The sequence below is a fragment of the Canis lupus genome, chromosome 27 (assembly GCF_048164855.1).
Source record: "Canis lupus baileyi chromosome 27, mCanLup2.hap1, whole genome shotgun sequence".
Classification (NCBI taxonomy): domain Eukaryota; kingdom Metazoa; phylum Chordata; class Mammalia; order Carnivora; family Canidae; genus Canis; species Canis lupus.
The window spans coordinates 33,403,675-33,416,294 of NC_132864.1; the positions used below are offsets into that span (position 1 = coordinate 33,403,675).

At 48.2% G+C, this 12,620-nt stretch overlaps 1 gene segment (V, D, J or C); it reads left to right on the forward strand.

The window, feature by feature from the left end:
• The first annotated feature begins 3,678 nt into the window (after positions 1–3,678).
• Positions 3,679–10,963, forward strand: LOC140619013 (immunoglobulin lambda variable 1-40-like). The segment is given in 3 exon segments: positions 3,679–3,724; positions 3,837–4,171; positions 10,796–10,963. Coding segments are annotated over 3 exon segments (549 nt in total).
• The last annotated feature ends 1,657 nt before the right edge of the window (positions 10,964–12,620 follow it).

Genomic DNA, 12,620 nt, shown 5'->3' on the forward strand with positions numbered 1-12,620 from the left:
TTGTGACATCAGAGTTGTGGTTAGGAATGGGGGTTTTGGGGTCCTGAAATGTTGTAAAAACGCTGACTCTGCTCCAGGGACACTGGTTGAAGTAGTCCTGTGGATGTGACTTCCTACAGCTGACACCACTCAGGACCATGGTCATCCTCTGGGGTCCTGTTCCTGATCCCCCAGTGCCTGCTTGTGGCCTCCTCTCCTCTGGTACACAGTGGAGCTTTGCAATAGTCCTGGGTGGAGGAGTATGGCTTGGATGTCTAGGGAGGAGGAATCTGATCATTTGATGCAAAACCCTTTGCCTATGAGGCTGTTGTGAATGTAGAATTTACCTTTTGTGGAGTGAAGAGAAGCAAAATGGGAGTTAATATAGGACAAGCTCTCTGGCAGAAACCCTGAGTTGTGAGCTAGCACAGCCTTGACTGAGCTTCCAGGCTACAGCCTGACTTTCTTCCACAGACTTTGTCAGCTTGTCCTCCTTGACAAGATACTCACAGGGTCTCAGATAAGGGGGGAGTGAGACAAATCTCTGGACCCAAGGATCTTGTCTCTGAACCCCCATTCAGGAAGAAACTTATCTGGAGAGACTGAGCAGGGTGGGCTCTGCTGCACGATGATCTATGCTTCCACAGGAAACAGAAACATTCTAGTAAAGCGCATAGACCAAGAGAAATTGGAACATTCCAGGAGACACAGACATATAATGTAAAAGAGCCCAAGGCACCTCCCCTCTCAATATGGAGAAGATGAACAGGATGAAACACCGTGCTCCACCTGAACGTGCAGACTCCAAACATTCTTCCACACTCAGTTCTATCATCTCATTCTGTAGAGTGTGACCTTGTGTCACTACTGTTATATCCACAGGGGATACACTGACCATAACGCTGGTCACAGACACAGTCTCCTCTCTCAGAACCATCTCCATGGGAACTTGGACCAGATCCTGCTGGCTATGCCCGACAACACCCCCTCTCTTCTCTTCTCCCCTCTGTTCCTCTGTCCTTTGGCTTTGGTCTCTCCCTCTGGCTCCTCAGGTCTGAGCTATGTCTCCACCTCAGGATTTCAGAGAAAACCAGAAATGATCTTGCTGTAGTTTCTAGTCTGAGGGGTCCAACTCTTGGAGGAGAATGATAAGAAAATAGAGTTGCAAGAATCTCCTGACATTCTCGTTCCTGCTCTAAGATCTAGGCTCCATTTTTTTAACCCAGCACTCCTAGTCAGTATTAATATTTTTAGAGGTTTCTTTATTTTTATATATAGAGAAGGCATGCATTGGGGGGTTGTGGGCAGGCAGAGGAGGGAAGGAGGCTCAAGCAGACTCTGGGCTCAGTGCAGAGCTCTGTGCAGGGCTCGAGCTCACTATCCTGGGATTAGGACATCAGCAAAAACAAAAGTTGATGCTCAATGACCTGCACCTCCTAGATGCACTCCCTACTCCATTGTATTTAATATGAAAGTAAAATTATTACATTTCTTGAAAAGGATGTGTTTATCTACTTTTAGGTATTTGCACATGGATGTAATGATTTTTACCTACTTCAGAATTATCCGATGCCCTCACTCATGGGGAATCCTGGAGGAATCCATAGACAAAGGTTTGCTGCATATTTTAAGATAAGTCATTTTTTTTCTTGGGCTCCAGACTTTCATTCTGAAGAATTCTGTGGAAAGTAGATCCACCACAGAAACATTTTCTACCATAGAAACAGTCCCAGGCTGTATCGTTTCTTCACACACACAGACACAAAACTCACAGCAGTATGTTTTCTCACTCCTGGTGAACACCAGAGAAACTCAGGGGACTTTGGGTGTGGCTGAGTTGTGGGGTAAGAAGGAAGAGGCTGGGTCTCACCCCTGTCCTGCGCTCCATGACACCTGGAAACCCTAGAGAGGTAGGTGTAGTGTCTGCGGAGATAAGGAATGGACAGATTTCTTGTCACTCAACAGGTCCTAGACTCCTGATTCAGTGGATTGTTAAGCGTTTGCTCTCACAGCAGTCCTCTTGGCTAACAAACTTTTCAAGTCATCCCCTGTGGTTCAGGGTTTTAGCCCCTCCTTCAACCCAGGGTGGGACCCTGGAGTCCTGGGATCCAGTCAGGCTCCCTGTATGGAGCCTGCTTCTCCCTCTGCCTGTCTGTCTCTCTATCTTTCTCTCTCTCTCTCTCTTTCATACACACACACAGACACACACACACACACACAAACACACAGTTCTTTCATCTGCCTGAGTGAATAGCATCCTGGATGCTGCAGTTTCCAGGCTTCTGAATCCCTCCAGAGCCATCCTGTCCTCAGTCAGCCATTCTCAGAGCCTCAATCTCTGGGAGACAGAAGCTTCTTCAACAAGAAACACTGGTGACATCTAGTGTGACTGGGGTCCTGTCACCAGGACAGCCTGGATGTGCACTGAGCCTGTTCCTCTGGGGTGAGCCTGATGCTCAGTATACCCAGGGGGAGTGTCCGTCCCCATGAGCAGCTCAGTCTCTGAGCATCTCTTGGCACCATTCAGTGTCTGAGCCTGATCATTCCATTCATCCTGGGACCTCAGCCTCAGGGCTGCCCCCACGGAGCTCAAGGCCACTGGGATGTGGGATACCCCTCCCTGTGCTGTCTGCCTGGGCTGTCACTCCCTCAGTCACCCAACTGCCACATCCAACCAGGCCGCACTCTGATGCAAAGTCTTGTGACCCATCCCAGGGCCACAGGACCTGTGAGCTCAGGGGCATCATTCCCCTCAGCACCAACTCTCCTCCAATCACATGTGGGAAGTTTGACAAAAATCTGGGTCGAGGGGACCTTGGGGAGGAAAAACCCATGCCTGTAGTCATGGGGGGTTCACGAATAATGTTCTATCCTGAACATGCTGGACACAAGTTGCAGAGGCTCAAGCTGTGCCCAACCCAAAGGGTGGTCTGTCTCCAAATCCCTTTGTCCAAGAAGCTCTGTTTGTAATTTTGTCCCCATGTCCTCAGTGCTGTGCAGAACTCAGGGGAAGATAACTCTGGAAATCCGAGAAGCCTCATTAGAGGAAAGTTCCAGCATCCTGCATAGCAGGGGCTGTGTGCCCATGCAGATGTATCACTGCTCTGGACTGGATTCTGAACTCTAAGAGGATTTTGTGTAAGAGATAACACCTTCACCCTGACCAGGAATGGTCAAGGGAGTTGTGGACAAACTCTCTCTGAAGATTCCCAGTGGAGCAAATAGTGAGCCCTGAAGTAATGTGAGCTGGCATACGGGGACTGGCCTGGCCCTAATGCAGCCCTAATGCAAGGAACAGTAGGCAAAGATTTGGGGAAGCAGGAGATGTGGGCCCTGGTCACCTTGTCACAGAGTGGTGCCTCTGCGTCTGGACACCAGGGTGCATTCTGGTTCCATTTCTGAAGAGTCAGGGTGATCAGAGTTGGGACCTGCCACCTGGCACTGCTTGTGCCCTCTGCTCAGAGATCACAGCTGGGGCCTCCCCATCCCCTGGCCTTACACAGCCCCTCCCTTGCCCATGCCCCTGTCATCTCAGGCAGAGGGACCTGACCCAAGGTCAGGTGGGTGTCAAATGCCAAGGTCTCATCTTCATGGATGGGCCATCCCTCCCAGAGAAGATGAAGAGGGGAAGAGAGAGATGAGAAGAGGCTCTGCTCATCTGTGGGAACACTGAAGGCAGGATCAGTAATGACCTCCACGATGGCCTGGTCCCCTCTCCTCCTCACACTCCTCGCTCACTGCACAGGTGACTGGATGTGGGGACATTGGAAGGGCCCTGGGAGGACATGTGGGGACATGCTTCCTCCTCTTGTCTCCAGGCCCCAGCATCACCCTCTCTGTGTCTCTCCCTGTTGCAGCGTCCTGGGCCCAGGCTGTGCTGACTCCGCTGCCCTCAGTGTCTGCGGCCCTGGGACAGACGGTCACCATCTCTTGTACTGGAAATAGCACCCAAATCGGCAGTGGTTATGCTGTACAATGGTACCAGCAGCTCCCAGGAAAGTCCCCTGAAACTATCATCTATGGTGATAGCAATCGACCCTCGGGGGTCCCAGATCGATTCTCTGGCTTCAGCTCTGGCAATTCAGCCACACTGGCCATCACTGGGCTCCAGGATGAGGACGAGGCTGATTATTACTGCCAGTCCTTAGATGACAACCTCGATGGTCACACAGTGCTCTGGGCCAGGGAGGAAGTGAGACACAAACCTGCTCTCCCCCCAGAAATGAATTTTGCTTTGCAACACCCACTGTTTGGCCAATTCAGCTTCCCCTTTTGTTTGGTGTAAACTGCAGTCTGTGGTCAACGTGAGGGAACTTTGGCTCCAAAATGATCCTGATTCTCTTCACTTCAGCCCCTGCACCCTGTCCTTGGCTCAAACATATTCTATGGTTTTCTCATATTGAGGAAAAATTCCTTGTTGTCAGGAGCATGATGCTCTGTTCACAGTCTGTTGATGAAGAAAGAAAGACAAGAAAATGTAGATTAAATTAAATGTCCTTACAGCCTGCAGCCCACTGTTAGAGACCTGACATATATGCAGAGAGTGAGTTGCTCAAGGAACTCATGGCTGCCTTCGTGCCTTAATGTTTATCTTTAGTAAATATTGAGAATAACCTCACCTTAACAGCATCTAGATCATGAAGGTCCTGAAAGCCTTGCTTCCAAATTCCTTAGAGTTTTACACTATCCCCGACCTCCACTTATTAAAAAGCATATCATCAGTCCCTCCTCACAATCCCAGTGCAGCTTTCTGCCCACAGGTCCTGTTCCCGCTATAATAAAATCACTTGTTACCATCATTATATATCTTGAGAATTTGTTCTTGGCCATTGGGATCGGCAATCCTGTATCACTGTGACAAGTCAGGACAGAACAGGAGACACAGAGTCCACCTGCGTCTGACTGAGGATGGAGCACTGTCCTTACAGTGTGCATTCACACCACGTCCTGAACACCTTGTATGTGCCCCATGTGAGCCTAGGGATGTGGGACACTAGTGAACATGGCAGAGTCCCCATGATCAAGGAGCTGACAGTGTCTGGGGGAAGAGAGAGGACACAGAATACGTATAATAAGGAAAGCTTGTCCCTGGATACTGAGGTTGGGTGAGCTTGGTGGGGTGGAGTTGGAGCATTGGAGGAGTTCCCAGGGAACCCCAGAATGTGATGTCCCACAATGACACCCCAGTCCTGTCCGGATAGTGATGGAGCAGGGCGTGAGCATGTAGGGGGGACGTGGCAGGCGTATGGACTCTGTCCCAGTCAGACTAGGAGTTCTGAACAAGGGGATGATGATGAGGAAAATCAGAGTCCTCATGACATAGAGGAAGCCAGGACTGGGATGAGAGTTGGAAGGAGGGGAAGGAGGTGGGTTTCTTGGGATCAGTGTGGGGAGGAGCCTCCACCAGCTAGGACAGTGTGAGGATCCATATCTGACGCAGGATGACGTCTACATCATGTTTCCAGGGTATAGGATCAGCCCCTGATCCAGGGAAATGTTGATCAGGAGTCCTAGTGATGCACATCTCTGGTTACTCTTGACTGACCTTGATGAAACGTCACCAGTGCCTGTTGCTGTGGAGGTAAGTATTTCCTGTGCTCTTCAGGCCCCTCTGTTTTAATAAGAATCTAATTGACATTTGGCAGATTAACAAGAGAAAATCAAATTTCATAGCCTACATATTGGGTATCCACACAGACGTGGAGAATTCCAAAGACAGTCAGGCACCATGACACATATGTGAGTGAAGGAGAGGGGCAGGGGTCTGATAACCAAAGAGGAGAAAGTGCATTAGAGGGAAGGTGAGAGGAGTTGTTTGGAAAAGAGAGGTTGTCCTGCTGTGTAGATACATGACTTAGGTAAAGAGGGAGCCTGGTAATAGCTCTCTTCCTGGTACAAGCTGGCAGTTTGGGGGGATTAAAGAGCTTTTCCTAAATCTGCTGAGTTTCATTTGTTTAAAGTGAAACTAATGTTCATGCCAATGGGGTTCAATCTGGGGCAGCCTATCTTTAGCCAGTTCCCTCTCTTCTCTGAAATTTCCCAAGGATACATGTGTTAAAACTTGTGCTAGCAGATTGTTCATTTTGTTGACCCTCTCCTGACGATAGACCAGTTTATTTAAACTCATTTCAGAAGGGGTTGATGGAGGTGCATTCTCAAAGTCAGGCTTGTGGTTCAAGAAATCAGGTATTAAACAAGAAGCATTTGTAGGGGGAAAAAGGATGGTAAATGATCAAATGAAATTGTAGGCAGTTGCTGAGTTCTGAGGGCAACCAGTGGAGAAGATTTCTTGATGTCAAGCTCATGTCGTCTTCAGGTAGAGTGACAGAAGTCTGTGACAATCTGACAGACTTTCCTGGTTTGTAGTTCAAATGTGTCTGGTGATCTCTGTCTGTCCCATAGATCTACTGGCATGAAAACCACCTCTACATGAGCTGCTTTGGTGACTTCTCTGAAGGTTCTATCGTTGGTTTCACATTTACTTTTCAGGACTTCAGGATATAGGGCAGTTTGAATGCACTTCCAAAGGTGGGAGAAAAATCAACATGCTAGTTTTCAGATTTGTACCCAGAGATCCTAGGAAGCTAGAGAAAATCAGGATCAAGTTCAGGTTATAATGAAAAGGAATCGACTCAAGTATTTTCCCTTATCAAACGTGTAGAACAGAAGTAGAAAGCCATCCCTATGACAGCACATACCATCATATTATGTTTTAGGAAATGTTACACATATATGTTTATTTTCATTTTTTCTTTTATGATTTAATTATTCAGTAATCTCCACACCCAGGTGGGGCTCATGCTTACAAGCTCAAAATCTAGAGTCCCACCCTCTACTGACTGAGTCAGTCAGGCCCCTCTAGATGCATATTTTCAACACCGAGTGTCACTTGCTGCTGATCCTAGCCCAGGGCCTGCCTCTTGCCTCCAAAGGAGAAAGGTAATTAAATAGATGAATTTCATGACGAGCCTCCCTCCATAACAGAGATTTCTCCAATAACCAGTGTACGTTCCCCAGTGGAAACTGGCAGTGAGTCCAGATTTGAGAAACCAAACTGTCTGGAGGTACTGTATTTAACATAAAATCCTGTCTCTGGGTCAAATATGTAAGCTGTCCTGGGAGCTCACCTCAAGGACCTCACACTTTGTTTAGTGGTTGTTGTTTCTTTGTGTTTGTTTTTTCCTTCTCATTTTAGAGTCCAATGCACCATCCATTTGAGTACACAATTCCCAGGGCTTCTTCAATGAGTGGTATATAATCCTGTGAAATAAAAGTAGAGTTTATATATATATATTTTTTTCCCATACTTTGCCCCACTTTGCATCACAAATTAACTTTCCTGACTCTTGTTAGATCTTGTTTAACTACTCTCTTAATTTTGAATAAAAATAATGTAGAGGGCAGCCTAGGTGGCTCAGTGGTTTAGCACCTGCCTTCCGCTTGGGGCCTGATCCTGGAGACCTGGGATCGAGTCCCGCATCAGGCTCCCTGCACGGAGCCTGCTTCTCCCTCTGCCTGTGTCTCTGCCTCTCTCTGTGTGTGTGTGTGTCTCTCATGAATAAATAAATAAATACCCCATCCCATAAATAAAGTCTTTAAAAAAATAAAATAATGTGTAGCCTTTGCAAGGGAGAAAGAGAAATGTTTCATTTAAATTTAGGGATCCCTGGGTGGCGCAGCGGTTTGGCGCCTGCCTTTGGCCCAGGGCGTGATCCTGGAGACCTGGGATCGAATCCCACGTCGGGCTCCTGGTGCATGGAGCCTGCTTCTCCCTCTGCCTGTGTCTCTGCCTCATTCTCTCTCCCTCCCTCTCTCTCTCTCTCTCTCTCTCTGACTATCACAAATAAATAAAAATTAAAAAAAATTATTAAAAAAATAAAAATAAATAAAAATTAAAAAAATAAATAAAAAATATAAATTTAGTAGAAATATGAAATATCTCTGGGAGATAGTTCCCAGTTCAATTCACTAATGCAAAGAGGTGCCATTGTGATTAAATCAGGGAGATATATTTGCTCTAATGCCAAAATTCTCATCTGGGTAAACCTCTTTAAATAATAATAGAGACAATTCAGGACACCTGGATCCACAGCCAGGGTTTGGCGGATTGTCCAAAAGAATCTAGCTTCCTGTGTGTTCCAATTCAATCTTTGTTATTTCAGGATTTATTTCCTATTTTGTTTAAAACAATTCATCCTCATGGATTTCCTTGGGACAAATGAAATCTATGCATTATAGTCTATGTCTTTATTCTTATGGGAGTTTAGCAGGCAGGTTCTATATGTTTGGTCAGTTCTTCTTTCTGTCCTAATACATATGTAGAAATGGATTTCATCTAATGTAAAATCTTCTCATGCACACTTGCTATCACTATATCTCCCTTGCTGATCTTTACTTGGTTTAATAAAAAGTGGACTTTTATGTTCTAATTGTTGAATTTCTAGAGTTCCTTATATCTTCCGTGCACATTTGAGATTAAATGAAAAGACAGCATAATGACAGGATTAATCCTTCTATCTGCAAGGTGAACTGCTCACACTCATATGAGAGACAAGAACCAAAGCTGACAAACTGTAAGTTGGTGCAAAGACTCCCTTGTCGTAATGCTTTTTAATGGAAGGGACATTAAGGCTTGGACTCAAGGAAAGAAAGGATCATCAAGAAGTTACCATACACCTTGGGTAGAGAGCTAGACATGAAAGTGGAGAAGGAAATTCTCTTTAAAAATAGAGGGTAGGGGCAGTCGGGTGGCTTAGTGGTTTAGTGCCGCCTTTGGCCCAGGGTGTGGTCCTGGGGACCTGCGATTGAGTCCCTCGTCAGGCTCCCTCCATGGAGCCTGCTTCTCCCTCTGCTTGTGTCTCTGCCTTTCTCTGTCTGTGTCTCTCAGAATAAATAAATAAGATCTTAAAGAAACGATTGGAGTTATCAAGTCAAAAAGCATAGGGAGGAAACTTCCATGCATAATTCTAAGTGAAAGAAGCCAATCTGAAGAAGGTGAACAGTGAGCAGTGGGGGATGAGGGACAAGAGCCCTGGGCACCATATGGAGCCCAAGGTGGACATATCTCCCATTCCACCAGAGAGCGCTGGTTCTCCCCTGTTCCTCAGCTGCGAGCTCTTCTTGTCTCCCTGCCTCTTTCAGGTGCTCCTGCCTCAATCCTGGATGAACTGCCTCCACTCCTGCACTCTTCTTTGCTCAGCTGCCACTCAGACATGGCTCCAAATAGAGGCCTGCATGGTCTCAGGACAGGGAATGATTTGCATAGAAGACCCCATCCTGAGGATCAGGGGGAACCTTAGAAGGGTTAAATTCCTTATGCCTGGCAGTGGGGCTCAAGAAGCAGAGTTTGGGGCATCTGTACCAGGGTCTGGACGCCTATTCTCCTGATCCCAATCTTCAGTCAAATGGAAAAGATAGAAATGCAGATTTGAAATAGAATTAATCAAAATATACCAAACGTATTGTAGAACTGAAAAAGAAAAGAGAAGAATTTGAAAAAAGGAAACTCTAGAGCGACTCAAGTTACCGTTTCTCTGCTCCTTTGCTTGTGGAAACCAAAAATAGGCTACCTTTTTTTTGTTCTGTTCTCTTCCTCATGAATGATCTCCTGAGGCTGTCAGCAGGGGGCACTGTGTACCTGCTCAGAGCTGGCCAGGCCTGAAACCCACTGAAATGGATCCACCTGCCTGGGCCCTGCACTGGTGCTCCCTGCCAGAGGGAGAGATGACAGCAGCTGTCAACATGGGGAGGGGCTGCCCCCATGGACTCCAAGGTGGGTCCTTGAGGCCTGGTCTCTCTGTCTCTCTCTGTCTCTGTCTCTCACCCCAGCTCCTTCTCTGTCAGCTGAGCCTCTGTCCACACGCCTGGTGGGGAGGCCACAGGCTCGTTCTGTCTCTATCATGACCTCTGTGTGTGACCCCAGGTGAGTTCTACAATTTTTAGTTTAGCTATGGATTTGTCCCCTGGGAGGAGACAGCTGTCCCGACTAGCCCCTCCCCATGATAGACACCAGGGAGAGGAAGTAGGAGTGGGGAGCATTGCTGAGAATACAGAGATACTCCTCCTGGGGAGGCTGAAGAGATGAGAGAGACCCCTAGCTCTGCCTCCCTGTGCCTGGGGTCCTGGGATATCAGGTGGGGGGAGAAGTTCGTGTCCTTCTCCAGCCTCCCTCTTCATGATGTCTAGTGTATTAGGCACTGCAGCCTCACCTTGGACATTCAGTTCATGCTCCTCCATCACTCCTTCTCCCCTGGGGTGTGAAGGATTGCAAACATCTCCCCCAAACACATGCTTATGGTCTTGAGCTCTCCTACAACATTCCCATGGGAAGATGAGGAGGGGCAGGTCTCACCTCATCTGACACGCGGTTCACCCCTGGAAACCTAGAAAAGCGAGGAGGATTCATTCACCCTCATGATGCAGGGACACTGAAGGGATGGCCCCAGGGAGCCAGCCTGGACTGAGGGATGCTGCCTCCAGGACTCCTGTCACCCGTCCTGCCCCTGGGAGGGGTTCTGGGTCAGTTCCAGGCTCTGCACCCCCCTACACAGCCACACCTGCCCTGGGACGTGCTCATCTGGCCTGCAAAAAAGTCTTGGGCCGTGGGCACTGTTCCTGAAGGCCAGGCTCTCCCATTTCTGAGCTAGGAATTCAGTGTTTGTGCTCCTTCTCCAGATCTTCTACTCCTTCATGCAGAGAGAAGCCTCTCCCTACCTGAGGCTCCCCTGCAGTGACAGCAGCACCTCTGAAGGGCCTGGCATAGCAGAGACCCCAGCTCACACTATCCTCTTCCCCCTCTCTCCTCACCTTCTTACAGCTACAAAGGCCTGAGCAGCTCCTGGGAGTACAACCACCTGCAACCCCACCTGCTGTGTTCCTGCCTCAGTTGCTCAGCCCTGACAACTTTGTATCTTCAGTCCTGCCCTGTTCTGTCCGCCTTCCCATCACAGGGCCACATCGCCACCAGATGCTCGTGCTTCTGTGAAATCACTGCCTTCCATCCTAGTTTGAGGATCTTTCTGCCCGGCTTTGATTTTTTTTTCTTCTATGACTATGTGCAGAAAATGGTCACTGCGTTCTTGAGGTGAACTGAAAGGCCCTCCTCTGAGCAGCTCCCTAAACGTCCCAAGGGGTGGCATAGGCTCAGTCGTTTGCATGACTTGTTTTGTAGATATTCCCATACTCACAGGGGTGCTTATTTCAGGATGACTCTTCCCTCCATGTGGGACGCTTTCAGATCACAGACCCTGTATCCAATGTTCTTTATATCAGACCCCGCAGGGTGCTCCACACAGTCCAGGTCACTGCTGAGTGCTGGTGACAGAGCTCTGGATGTTAACCTCAGGACACTGAGGACCCTGAGAGGGACATTTAACCAGCAAGGGGCACTGTGCATCCCCTGGGCCCTGTAGGGGGACCCTCCACACACACACACCTGGGCAGTCGCTCTCCTGGCAGGGATATGTTCACCCTCCTGGAGCTCATTCTCTCTCTCTCTCTCAAGGATGGGGCTAGGCAGGTGTATGTTCCCAGCCTCTGACCAGGGCTTGATCTCTCTAGGGACCAGCTCCATCTGGGAGCCACCCAGGAGCCCATCCAGAGTCCCTTCATTCAAACAAAGATGCTCCCAGTGCTCTTGTCACTTAGGAATAGATGGGGGTTTTCAGGATCCGGGAACCAGGGGCAGACCGAATAGTAGTTTTTAAGATCTCACAATAAGGTGCTCAACTGAAAATGGGGCCAAAACAGTCAGGCTCATACCCATATCTCATGGCATAAAATGTGACTCTTGTGTGACTGAGGACACAACCATAGCCTGTATGTTAAGACCCACCTTGATCACAGACAAAATTTCCCCTCCCTCTGAGCCAACTGATAAATAGTCACAGCTTCTTCAGACTCCCTGACAACACCTCCACCTCCATACCCCTCTTCTCTCCTTTCCCTTGTGCTTCAGGCTCCAGTGTCTCTGGCTCTTCTGGTCTGAACTCTGGGTCCACATCAGGAATTCAGAGAAAAGTGACAATGCTCTTGGTGTCATTTCCGGTCTCCATGGTCCATCTCTAAGGAGAAGTAGCAGAACTTGGACCAATATGGAATCCCTTCACCATCTGACTCCTGATCTCATCCTCGATGTAGTTCACACACGCCACCAGCCTGGTCAATCTCTGTAATATGGCAATGACGTGATAGTATTTCCCACAAATGGATGTTCTTTCAGGCTTTGAGGGTTGGCACATAGGACCTACTTGTGTATTTAGTTTTTCACCTTCAGCATCACTGGGGCCCCACAGAAGGTCAGTGTTGACATAGTCGGCACAGGAGACAGTGGATTTACATTTTCACATACACTATTTTTCTTGTTTTGGAGAATATTTGTTTCAAAAATCATCAGGACACTCACTCAGCCACACACTTTCCCTCCATCCATGAAGTCACATTCATTAGCTCCTTTACAAATGTCCCCTCAAGGCCACCCCAGGGAGTCCCCAGTGGTCCTGTGGCACAGTGAGGTATGTCAGTGAAGTTGGAGGAGCAGGAAAAGGGGAATGTGTGGTCCCTGTTGTGCTGTGCTTCCTGGGACCTGGAGACCCCTCAGCTGTGAGACTTGTGTTTGCAGGGATGAAAATGGATAGACATCT